The sequence below is a fragment of the Meles meles genome, chromosome 1 (assembly GCF_922984935.1).
Source record: "Meles meles chromosome 1, mMelMel3.1 paternal haplotype, whole genome shotgun sequence".
NCBI classification, from domain to species: Eukaryota; Metazoa; Chordata; class Mammalia; order Carnivora; family Mustelidae; genus Meles; species Meles meles.
This window is the reverse complement of record NC_060066.1, coordinates 87536472-87550044: the sequence shown is the minus strand read 5'-3', so window position 1 is coordinate 87550044 and position 13573 is coordinate 87536472. Positions and strand designations below refer to the sequence as shown.

At 43.0% G+C, this 13573-nt stretch overlaps 1 protein-coding gene across 1 annotated transcript in view; it reads left to right on the top strand.

Annotated features, from left to right (window-relative positions):
* The window catches only part of TRIM55 (tripartite motif containing 55), a 53495-nt gene that overhangs the window by 16919 nt on the left and 23003 nt on the right, over nt 1–13573 (top strand). The window contains exons 4-5 of the mRNA XM_046026998.1: nt 1876–2041; nt 3828–3923. Coding sequence (XP_045882954.1) covers nt 1876–2041; nt 3828–3923 — 262 coding nt within the window. The remainder of the gene's footprint in view (nt 1–1875; nt 2042–3827; nt 3924–13573) is intronic.

The following is a 13573-nucleotide window of genomic DNA, read 5'->3' as shown; positions in this document are numbered from 1 at the left end:
ATAAAACCAGATTCTGAAGTCCTGAAGCTGGAAGTCCATATAAATTTCCTTACCACACCCAGGGCTTCTCCCCACAGCCTAATCTCTTGACTTGACTCCTACCTAGTGATTCATAGATGTAAATCAGTATATTCTCTGCCTTTCCCTGAGTTTCTGGGGCTGCAGCTACATGGTACCCCATCAACAGCAACCATTTTTCCCAACCATTTTATTCACGTCTCACAGTAGAAGTACATTTTATGTTGTGATACAGCGACCATTACATACATGGATGGAGAGATAGATATGAAATACATACTTTTGTTTCCAGTGTACTTAGATATGTGTACACATACGCACAAATATGTACATACATACACGTCTGTGTACAACAGAAACAAAAGTTTCACATACCATTACCTTATTCTTACTACGTGTAGTTCACAGTATTTACTGTTCTATTTTACTGTGATTTTAACGATGTTGGTGATGACCCATTTCAGGGGCCTTGAAATCAATTTCATGATTTCAAGGCCCATAATAATCGATTTCATGCCCCCATGAAAATATGCAGTTTTAAAAAAATGGATCTTGATAACAATAGAAAAATTCAGTCCTGAATCTTTTAAATAACCATGCTTTTAAATAACTATGTGTTTGGGAATGTGAGGAAAGGCTATGGATTTGTAATTACAGTTTTCAGGCACCTCTGAAAACTATTAACAACCTTGGTCTTTAGATAGGATATGTAAGAATTCCAGGTTTTTGCAGAAGTAGGCTACACTCACATCTCTCACCATGCTTTCCAGAGAGGGCCTAGAACACCATGACTTGGCATAATTTTGATCTTGATCATAATACATAAGCCATGCTGATCGTTAGGGGAACATACAGGGCCCTACCATGTGCTGTGAACTTGGGCCGTTCCAGGTGATTCTACAGCTAACAGGTTGTTCCTAAATAGCAATGACTTGTCTCTCCCATTCCATGCTTTCTTTCTTCATTGCTTGGTCAACATCTCACTACCACACACAAATCCAATGCTCCATTATTACCTGTTGCAGTTCTGAAAAGTCTTGGTGGGTACTGAACTGTTGGGAAAATGGAAATTTGGGGATTATCTGTGAGAACCTTATGTCTAAAGTTACTACCATGTCCCTGAACAGCATTTTGCATTTTCTTATTGCTTCAAGTACTGTTCACCTTCACTGAGCACATACTAACCACTCTTAATCTTAATCAGTTATTTGTATGTCATTTTCTGAACGGCAGAAAGAGACCCAAACAAATTAATGAAGCACCCGTTGACATTTTCCTTCTTACACAGAGCTTCTTCTCACCAGTGTCCAGACTAAAAATCAGAGACTTGGACTCCTCTAGCCCACTCCCCTCCTCCTTGTGGTGGGAAGGGTGTTTGCCAGAGGCTGGAGAGTTGTGATCTAGAGGCTCTGCAAACCTGGGGGTAAATTTGAGACTTAGAGTTTCAGCCACTTCTCCTTCTTTACCCATAATTGGAAAGTATCTCAAGAGATTTTTGAGTGTGTGTGGAGACAGTTGCTGGAGCACACTCCAAACACAAAAGCCCGGTGTCCAACTTTCAGGAATCCACTCATGTGTTTTAAACCTTCAATAACTTGAAATTATCCATGATGGGAACACTCACCACAGAAATTGTCAAATGCTACAGGTCAGAGTATCCGTGTCCTATCCCCTCCTTCAGGCTGGTTGTTAGAAATCTAGCAGCATGCCACTGCCAAGCCCACTGGGCAACTAAATTTGGAGGGCTCTGGGCACAAGAAGGGTACCCCAGGAGCTTTCTGGAATAGCAATGCTAATCACCCCTCTCTGCTTTGCCCCAATGGGAGCTAACACGTGCATCTGCCTACCTCCTCCCAGACCAGAAAAGAAGTCCGACCAGCCCATGTGTGAGGAGCATGAGGAGGAACGCATCAACATCTACTGTCTGAACTGTGAGGTGCCCACCTGCTCTCTGTGCAAGGTCTTCGGGGCACACAAGGATTGCCAGGTGGCACCCCTAACTCACGTGTTCCAGAGGCAGAAGGTAACAGAGCCCCCACAGCTCCTCCTTTGCAGCCCCTTCCCAGGACTTGCAGGACTGGCTCCCTTTGCTGAAGGGGACCAGCCCAAGCCACGCAGTCCTAAGGCCCAGAGGCGCGGAGGGTGGAGGGGGAAGGGGCGCAGTGCTGGTGAGCACGTGGCCACTGGCTAGATCCCCCGGAAAGGAAGGAGACTGCTAGAGAAGGGTCAGAAAGGTGCACAGAGGGCAAGGGTTGCTGTTTTTTGGGCACCTCAGAGGTTGCTGAAGACAAACAGTGTGCTGGCCCCTGGTCTGAGCTATTTGAAGTTCAGACTCAAGATATGAAAAGGATAACTTTTCACTCCGGGCACAGAAACGTTTCTTCATTTGCTAACAAAACGTTCTGTTTGCCACACCCCTCCAGGCCTTCTCTCCCCCACTCCTACTGTATTAGGCTTCAAGGCTGGGTTAGGCTGGCCTCTTGGCCTTTGCTACAAGGCCAGTTGCTGGAAGACTCTCCTCTCCCCCCAACCCCGGCCGTTTGGCACATGTCCCCACCCCAGGACCTTAGCCTTGCGTGCTCTCACTGTGACCAACAATAGTTTGTCCCCCAGCTTATCACTGACCTGCCAACTTGGTTTCATCTATTGGCAAGTAGCAATGTGCCCAGTTAATGCAAATAAACAGCCAGTGATGTGCTCAGAGAGATGAGCTGCTCCTGCACATAGACCTTGAGTGGCTCCATAGCTCAGCTTCTTTCTGTGAAGAATCACAGTGCCACATTTGGTCAGTGCTTCATGTGTGAGGATCAGAGTTGGAATCAAACCTGAAAGCCAATCTTTCAGACAATACCAGTCATAACCAGTCATAGTGAGTACTAGCAGCTAAAGAAGTAGGATTTAGTATTTATTTTTCCATCTGCTTAACGATTTACTTCCCCTTTTTCCTTCCACACCTGCCCACCCCGCTCAAGTCATGGTATGTTAGAACTGAACGGTTCTTGTTTCCCATTGTTCCCCTCAGAGCCCTAGAAACTCATGTGGGATGGACAGAAGGATAAGCTGGCAGGACTTCCACCCTGTCCATGTTTGGGCAAAGCAGCTTCACTTTTACGTACTGGAATTCCATATTAGCTTCGTTTTGAAGAAAGTGCTCTGAGGCTTTAAAATGTTTTATAACCACTGTTCTGGTTCGATGTTCTCACTTTATATCTGAGAAAATTAGGGTCCAGATTGATTACAACTTTGCCCAACATCATAAAGAAATTAAAGGCAGAGTTGGACCAAGCAGGTAGATGTCCTAAGTCCCCACTCAGTGCTGCCTGGTGGTCCACAGCCGGTCTAGGAAAGGGCTGACTGCAAACGGTGGCGTCTGTTTGAGTCAAAAGAGGGGAGGAATTTCAAGTTGAAAATTCTGCCTAGAACCGTCGAATGTTTCAGCTTCAAGTTTGTAATGACCGAGTCTTGTCTATATGTATTTGTGCACCTAACACATAGAAGGTGCATAATATGTTCTATCTATCGCCCATAATTCAGGGTTTATCATTTTTTTAGCAGGGTCACAGTCTCCATTAAGAATCTGGTGACAACTATGAGATCTCTTCCCAGACAAATGCACTTATATACACACCCATACAGAAGTTTAGTTACAAGACCAGGAGGTTTTCCGGCCTTCTGAGCCTCACTATTACTCCTAAGGGGTTCAATGGACCCTGCATTAGGAATCCCTGAAGACAATGCTGTGATTTATCTGCAGTCAGTACTGACTAGAAAACTCCTAAAATCTTGCATGCCTCTCTTCCCTTTATTAGTCTGAGCTCAGTGATGGCATCGCTGTCCTCGTGGGAAGCAATGACCGAGTCCAGGGAGTGATCAGTCAGCTGGAGGACACCTGTAAAACTATTGAGGTAGGTCAAGCAACTCCAACCAAATATAAATGAAGCCTGAACTCCTGGGTTGGGGGGGGGGTGCGCATTGTGGCCACCTCATGCCACCCAGGCTTTCCATTCAGAATGACCTCCTTCCTCATAGGTCTCTCCAACACTCTCCTGGCTCATGAAGACAAGTTACCACATGAGTCAACAAGGCAGATTTTGCCACATTTACTAGGATGATTGTGACATTTATTGCTCTTTTTTGGCCAACCCATTTGGAAAGATGAGCTACAGGAAAAATCAATTCCCAATAATGCAAATGAGTGTTGTCCACCATAGACAATTTTTTTGGTGGAAATCCCAACGGCCTAAGACACACTAGTTAGTGCTTTGCAAAATCCAATGCAGGTTTGAGCTACCTATCTGTGCTCTAACAGCAGGGCCACAGAGGGGGACAGCAGTAGGAGACAGATGTGTCTGACTGTGGTTAGAGAATGATTCAGTAGCTGGGAGCTCACTGAGACCAGAGTTCTGGCTCATCCATCCCTGCCCTCTGCCTGGCCCAGTGCCTCAGACAGAAGAAACACTCAGTACAAACTTGAACACATGCATGAATGGCTGGCTGCAGAGCTCACACTTAAGTTTGACCTATAAGAAATACTTCAAATCCACTCTTCTTCAAGATCCAGTATAAGGTGCGTAATTGCTGAAGGCAGAATTCTGAAGCCTTAGAGATTTAGCTATGTGGCAAGTATGTTGTCAAGAACTAAAGATTCACAGACTAGTGAAGCCGGGCGGCCCAGAGGGCAGGAGCAAGACCTGGATGTGTGCAGCTCTCTGGATCTGTAACCTGGAGCCATTTATTGCCATCTCCCTGCTTTAAGTTTTGGGGTTACTTGTTTTTTTTCACTTGGGCCTCAGATGCAATGTTGAGGCATTGTTCTTATTGCTGTGGGCAAGGCTCCTCTCATTATCTATTTCCTTTCATCCCCATTTCCCACTCTCCTCTCTGTAAATAACCACTCTAATATGTTTGGTGTTCTGTTTACCTACTCTTATAAAATCTTTATCATTTTATATACATGTCTTTTACTTTTATAAATGCTTTGTGCTATGTTTCGCATTCTGCTTATTACTTTTTTAAACTAAGAATTGGGTTTTAAGATCCATTCTCATGTACATTCAATCCCTCATTCTCCTCTGTAAGAATGAGACATAGTACCCATTTTATAGAGTTACTGTGGGAAATTAAGCATAAACAAAATGCTTACCACAGTGCCTAGTACATGGTGAATGCCTGGTAAGTACCCCATTTTCATTATGTTATCATTAGAAAGGTAAATTCTATCAAAAGCCCAAGGCAGGTTCCTAGATGATGATTTCAAGAGACTGGCCATAATCATCTCATTTTAGATTTACACATCATTAAAATCAATGTCCTCTCTTCCCCATGCTCATATTCCTGATAAGAGCATGATAAATCTGGGATCCATTTATATAAGAAAAGTTTTCTCTCGGCGAAGAACCCAATGAGATTACAAAGTGGACATTAAAAACTCTTCTCTTTTTGCTTACTTACAGTAAAGGGCCAGTACAACTGAATCAGTAAGCCATGAATCAGCACTCCAGTGTGGTACCGTGTTGATGTTCAGTGTATAAATAGGAGCATGTTGCTTGTGGGCGAGTGAGGTAATCTCTATACTCATCTCTGGTCAGGTCTTCATCAGAGACCTCCGTCCAGGACGTAGAGGCTGCGGTACACAAAGAGGAGAAAAGCTCTGTGGGTCACCTTTGGCCTTGAGCAAACAACTCCGGCTCTATTTAGCCGGTCTCAGAGGACACTGAAAGGGCGAGGAAAGATTTGACAACTGCTTTTCTTCCTGGAGTCCAGTCAGGGCACAAGAGGAAGCAGCTGTTTTTTCTTCATTGAGAACAAGACAAGAAGGAACAGGTTTGAAGTTAACTTGACAGAAGGGATTTAGTGCAGATATCAGGAGGAACTTCCTGGCAGTGGAGGTCGGGGTTAGGACTCCTCTTATTCCTGATAAAAGCATTCATCAAACATGACACACGTTTACAAGTATTTTCACAGGTTACTAGAGGAGTATAACGGTTTCCTGTAGGGCTTTCTGATGAAGCTGTAAATTGGCAAGAGTCATACATGTGTCCATCCCTTTTACCAATTTATTTCACTTCTGAGACCTTACCTTAAGGAAATAAAACTGTAGAGAATGTATATATTCATAAATAACCCTCATATACATTTATGGGGGAGAAAACCCCAGAAACCAAAAGGTCAGGAGCAGTGAACAGTGGGTCTACTGTCTTCCCTATATATTCCTATATTACATATTTTTCTAAAGCAAGTCTGACATTTTTTTTTTAAGATTTTATTTATTTATTTGACAGAGAGAGATACAAGTAGGCAGAGAGGCAGGCAGAGAGAGTGAGAGGGAAGCAGGCTCCCCGCCGAGCAGAGAGCCCGATGCGGGACTCGATCCCAGGACCCCGAGATCATGACCCGAGCCGAAGGCAGCGGCCTAAACCACTGAGCCACCCAGGCGCCCAAGTCTGACATTTTTAATAACCAATAAAATAAAGGATGAATGAATGTGTTTCAGATAAGCACAGTCCTTTCAGATCAGTTTGGTGGCTTATCTGAAGATGTAGGTATTGGCTCAGAGCCTCATGGGGATCTCTGATTTTATGATCCCTACTTGATGCAAATATCCTCCATTTGAAGAGGCCAGAGGCCAGAGACCCTCCCGCAAATGGCCACAGGGTGCACCTCTAAACCTCGAGAGGATCTCCATAGAGCCAGGACCATATCAGTGGGCAAAAAACCAGAGGCTCCCTTTAGTGTGTGCCAGCCTGCAAGGTAGCATGTCGTGAAGCACCACGGATTCTTGGCTTGGAGTGAAATGGTCCTACTTTGCAGAGCAGGTGAATTCTGCACTGGAGTTCAGGTCACAGAGCTCCTGTTCTCCCATCTTCCGTGGGGTGGTTATTTTCCTGCCTGGCTTTGCTCACCACCTGCCTGGAAACATTTTCTGGGAAGCCAGGGGTGGCTCTTGGCCAGGGGGTGGGGAGCTGTTGTTAAAGAATTCTCTCTTCTGATTGGCGAAGAACCCCTTAGGGATGGGAAATGAAGTAGTCCCTGGGTGGGCACTATCCTTCCCTAATTACCTCGCTTCTTCCCACTTGGGACCCTGACACCTGCCCTTTGGTAAGAGTGTCCATCCCTTACCCATGTCTAATTTTGTCCCTGATCATGTAATGTCTTGCAGGGCTGGTCTGGTCAGGTGCCTGGCCCAGGACCAGCCCTGGGGAGCTGCTGAGCTTAGGCTAAATCACACTGTGGACTCCTTATTACCCTTTAAAAATAATGTATGCAGTTGATGTGGGTTTACAATGATTCTGAGTGGCTTTGAGAAGGACTGTAGTCATGGAAGGCCAGTCTGAACTGTGTCAAAAGGGGGAGTGGCTTTTTTTCTCATTGTTGTGGGCTGGCAGTGTGTAAAGAAGCCTTCAGTCTTTGTAGCATGCCTGGCTGAATGTGGCTCAGCCTGAGACACTCCCAGAGCTCTCTAGTTCAGGTTGTTGGAGGGCCTTCTAGACTGTTCCAGACAAGCCCAGCATGATCTGGAGCCACACCTGCCTTTCCAGGCCAGGAAATGTTCTGGGACAGGCTTTGACTTAGAAAGAGGGCTGCTGGTTGGAGTAGACAAGTACACTGCCTTCAGAGCCCTCTTGCTTCCAGAAAAATGTGTTTGGCTTTCCTTCCTCATCCCTAGAAATCATAACCTCCATCTTACAGTCTTTACAAAGGGCACTTATCCTATGTCACTGGACACCCAAGAGAGTAGGCTATTAATACTAGCCTCCTGAGGCAGGCAGGCAGGCCTAGAAATAATCCTACTTTGTATGGATGCATGTCTAAAGAAAACAGCTACAAGTTGAATAATAAATATTTGATCTTGAGCATTTCCATTATCTGAAAAATGACAACTTTAATAAGATCCTCCAATGATTTTTGCAATGAAAACAAATCTATTATACTTCCAAAACAATAATTTTACCCAAATAGCTTTTGGGACCTTGTCCATGCAGTTACAAATATGAAGTCTAAATATAAGAATCATTTTAATAAGCATGCCATAATTTTTAAGGCAACATTTTAAAGGCAATAGAACACAGGCTTAAAAGACCAGGCTTCAGGGGTGCCTGGGTGGCTCAGTGGGTTAAGCCTCTGCCTTCAGCTCAGGTCATGATCTCAGGGTCCTGGGATTGAGCCCCACATTGGGCTCTTTGCTCAGCAGGGAGCCTGCTTCCTCCTCTCTCTCTCTCTGCTTGCCTCTCTGCCTACTTGTGATTTCTCTCTGTCAAATAAATAAATAAAAATCTTAAAAAAAAAAAAAAGACCAGGCTTCAGAATTTGAATTTTAGCGGTCATTTAACTATATGACCTTTGGAAGTGGCTTAAGCCCTTTGTCCCTCAACATCCTCACTGGTCTAGTGGGGTTAGAAATACGTTCTTCACAGTGTTATTGTGATGCCCAAGTTGGGGTAAGAGGCACAGGCCAGGGCCTTGATTAAATTACCTCCTATTATTCTCGCAGTTAGCTTGGAAAGAACACACTTATGGTAATGATGCTAATAATTGTTTGAACCACTGGGGCATTGGGATCATCTTTGAAATGGTGTCAGAATAAGACTATCAGGGTCTTGGTCGATTATGATGTGGGGCTAAGCAACCCCTTTCAGACAGAAAAACTGAACATGAACAGTAGAAGATAGTAGCCCTGTTCTTGATCTAAGAGGCTTAGAGGTAACTTAAAATATAGGGAGAGGGAGGCTAAGGCTTTTCTGGGAAACGCGTTGACTCTCCAGTGCAGACAAGAATAAATTAAAGAACTGCTCATCTCACTGTGCTCTTGTGGCTTTCACTGAGCCAGAGGACTCAAGTCAGTACAGGCTCACAGGGCTCTCTGCTTTACAGAATTTACTCAAGGAGCTTCTAAATGGTCTGGACAGCCACCCCAGGAGTAAGCTTTAGCGATCCCATGAATTAGAACATAATTGTTCTTCTAACACGAAGTGGGTGGCAACATGGTAACAGTAGAAAACAGCATGAATTTGGGAGTCCCGAGCCCTACCGTCCCCGGGTAGAGCTACTTCACTGAGCCCTGCACAAGCCACCCCACTGACAGGAGAGGGGCTGAACTCTGGCTCATGTGCCTAGAAGGAACATGTTCTCCTCATTTGTCTTCTCTAGTGTAGCCTGGCAGAGACCCAGCTGCTCATCCTTCTCTGCACTCATGGGACTTCTCCCAAGTGCTAGGAATTGAGGCCTTAGGAGCAAAGGGTCAGCTGATTTCCTTAGGAGACTATTCCTACCTTAAGATAGTCCTTTCTTTAGTGTTAGTAACCTGCTGTCTGCTTTTTCCCCCTTCTTTTGGGGGTGTTGGGGAGAGAAAACCCTACTGGACTTAATGAAGGGAATTCTGAAGTCCTGTATTTCAAACGAAGCTGAGTGTGCCCTCCCAGACCCAGAGCGGCTGCACCAAACAAGCGTGGGTGTCGATGAGTGGTAGAGGAATGTGGTGGGTCTGTGAATGAGCCGGCTAGAGCCAGTTGCTCAGTGACAAGTGGTGGGGCGAAGAGCTTATCTGCAGCTCTATTTTGGGCCCAGAGCCGTGTTCCTTACATGGTAAGAGCAGTGGTTCCAATTGTCTTAGGTTTTCCTGTCATAGCCCTGGCACATTCCCAAGCTGGGACTGACAATGCAGGGCCGGGAGATAGGATTTATGTCTTCAAGCTGGAGATGACCACCCTGAAATTTGCCAGGAGTGGAAACATTTTAGAGACCGAAGACTGGAATATCTCTACATTTACCTCAAGTTGTCGAGTCTGGAACTATAGGGTCAGAAGGGACCTTGGCAATCACCCAATCCCATCCCTTACTGCAGGGATAAGAAAATCACCCTAAGGCTAAGAGGCTTCCCTCCGGTTGCACGGCTGTTTTTTGCTATCTTCCTTTGAGTACTGAATGCAGCAGAGCCTTGGAGTATAGAAACTTGTGAGGACTGAGTATCTCTAGAGCCAAGTCATATTTCATTCACTCCACATTCAGACCGTCTTTCTCATGTGTGCCTGCTATGCCATATTCTGCACACATAATGCTGGGAAGTAGTGATGAACTAAACAGAAAAGTTTACTGCTCCCAGGAAGGTTTTGTCCTAGGAGGGGAGTTAGACCATAAAACCAATAAATGCTTGGGAAGACGGTGAGCCCCTGAAAATCTGGGAATGATGGTTCTTTGAGCGGTGGGTTCTATACTCTTTAGTAGGAGAGTGTCTGTAGTTGATATTTTTCCTTGGAATGCTTCTTTCTGCAGCTGCGTATCTTATATCTTATCTTCACTAAAATATAAAGAAGGCTCAAAATTAGAGTCTGTCAGGGTTTTTTTTTTTTAAGACTATTTATTTATTTATTTATTTATTTGGCAGAGAGAGATCACAAGTAGGCAGAGAGGCAGGCAGAGAGAGAGGGGGAAGCAGGCTCCCTGCTGAGCAGAGAGCCTGATGCAGGGCTCCATCCCAGGACCCTGAGATCATGACCTGAGCCAAAGGCAGCGGCTTACCCCCCTGAGCCACCCAGGTGCCCTGAGTGTGTCAGTTTTAACATTTCTGTGAAAGCAACAGCTAAACAATGGGTTTTAGATAAATATTAAAGGTTATCTACTCACGTCTAAGGAAATGGCCAAATGATTACTTGGTCTTTTTTCTTTTTAGCCGGATATTATGACATTGGTTGGAAACAGATATTCCACCTGTCATCATTTTGCCATTTTACCACAGTTTTCCCTTTATAAAGTCACCCCTTTTTGGTATATTGCATCCCTGCTGGGTTCACCTTAGAGAAGGGATGAATCTTATTTTGATTCAAGGATTACAGATGACTTCTTTTGGTTCTTCTAAGTGTCTTGGCAGACCCAGGAGGTAGGTCATGTTCCAGTGGGGGTTACACATCAGAATATACTTGGAGGCAAATACCTAGTGTCTTTATGACGGAAGTTACTTCAGTCGCTAAACACATTCACACAGGACCACGTGTACACCTCCGACACACACACACACAGGACATAGGAACTGCAGATATCAAAAGGAAGAAAATGGAGAATATTTGAAAAAAATAAATTTCAGAGTTCAAGAAGTATATATATTGATTCAATTACGATTCAGAGAAGTGGGGGTAAGGAGAAGGTACACAGCTGAGAATTTTTACTGAAGCCTTTTTTTTTTTTTTTAACCAAGCCTTTTAACTGAGATAAGTGCAAAAGAATGTTAAAAGGGAAAAAAATCTTTGAGGTGAGGAAGTTTTTGTGGAGAACAGATAAAGACGGCTTCTATCATGCTTTTGCAGGTAACAATCATCCTTTAAAGTATGCTACCTGCAGACATTTTGATGAGGCAGAAGTCCACCTTTTTCCCATTCCATTTTTCAGGTTACTGGAAAGTCACTGTTGAAAGCATTTCGGGTCCATATTTACAGAGGCACAGTAGGTGCTGAAATTCAGAGTAATCACTATCACTAGCGAGCTGGCCTCTAAGAAAATATTTTTCTTCCATAACATATACTGTTCCTTAATTACCTCAGAGGGTGAGTCGATGTTTGTTGAGGTGTTTGTTGTTAGCTGACTTTTGTAGCACTTTGAAGGTCTTGTAGTCCAGAAGGATAGAAAGGCACCCACCTTAGTCTCTCATGTATTGCTTCTACATCAGAGAGTATGAAAAAAATAAAAGAATTTTAGTTTCATGGAATATTTCTCATTTGAATCTGACATTAGGTTACCCTGAACATCTTAGGTTCATTTATAAGTCTGTAAGTACAAGTTTCATAATTCCAAGAAAGAAGCATATTTTTCCTTTTTTAGAACCATATTTTTCTGAGTCATATTTTGCATAGAATTATACTAAAGGCACATTAAACAAGAGGGGAAAAAAGAAGTTTGTTTTTTTTTTGCTGTTGTTAGAAAATCTGATCATTTTTCTACCCTTCTCATGAACACACAAAAATCATGGCAGGTTTTTAGATCTTCTCATGCCTGGTACATAGTAATTAGTGAGTTTTGCTGAAGGAGTGAACTAATGAATATAATTCTGAAACAATCTGAAGTTTCTTTGAGAGCCTTGCTGCAGAGTTGCTTTGTTAAAAGATATATATTTGGTTCACAGTAGTTCACATAAGATTTTTTTCAAGTTTCTTTCAAGTGTCTCACAGCAGGTTATGGTAGGAGTAGTTGTGACCCTGGAGTTCAAAACCCTTGGCTCGAGGCCGGACACCAACAATAAATGGCAGAATGGTTTGAGAAAATGATTTAACTCTGCTGGACTTCAGTTTCCACATGAGTGAAATGATTGCTCTGGAGCAGGTTACTTCTGATATTCCATGCCACTTCAAAATTCCACAACTTTATAATTCAAATTAAGGATAATTAGACCAAAATTTAATAAGCACTTACATAGTACCCATAATGTGTCAGGTAATATTAAAAGGGTTTTATACAGCATGTAGTTTTATAATAATAATAACCAAACATGAACTGTGCATAAGGTAGCATTTCATATACTGTAAATAAGTAAATAATAGTTTCTATTAAATGATAGTAATTTTATTAAAATTAATATAGTAAAAATTACTAGAAAACCCAATGGAAATAAAATATACTTGGAATTGAAAATAACGTAAAAATAAAGTGGTTATTTCATTTAAACCACTAGATAAGACATGACACATGATTTCACATCATTCTCATTATAAATAATTTGGATTTTGTGAGCTTGAAGGTTCTCACACATATTAAATCATATGGAAGAAAACTTTTCAGAAACAAAAATATTTTACTAGTATCACATCTTACTATTTGTTATATATGTTTCAAGTGCACAACTTCTTTTAGAAAAATAAGCTAGAAACCATCAAATGTTTGCAGTAAACAGTAGAGCTTCTGAACATCGAAGAGGCATATTTCAGGAATGCGGTGAGCACAAGGTTTCCTGTGAGCTTGAAACAGAAAGCAATACAGGGAAAGAAAGTTTGACTAGGAAGCTACTAATAGGCTTCAGTTCTGAGGCCTCATAATCGTCCAGATCTCAAGCTAAAGGGCTGGAAATGGATGCAAATTTGGCAAGCCCAGTGATTTCCATGTCTGGACATGCTTTGTGGGCTTTTGTCCTATTACCTGACAACTGTCAAGGCTCCATGGATTTTGATCCCTTCCTCACACCTCCTCTGCTCCTGCTCATCTTTTATGGCCAAAACGGGCATCGCTTCCACTAAGAAGCTCTTCCTGAGCCATCCACCCCTGCTCCCCTTGAATGTCCTGCACCCATAAACTTCCATAAAACCTGCTATAAATCTTTAACAGATTTCAATTATTCAGCCTATGTCCTTCATGTATTATTGGCCAGAAAATATAATGAGAATTGACTGTGTTCCAAGGGAAGCAGTGGAGTGAGGCGTATTTCCTGCACATTTTTGGAGTATTTTCGTAATCAACTATTTGGTTTAGGTTATCCAGTTTCCCCTTACTCTAAGAATAGTAGAGAAATTGGAAGAAAAAGAAACAGTTTTTAAAAACTTGTTTAACAGATATATACTGAATATCTGTTGTCCAAAGT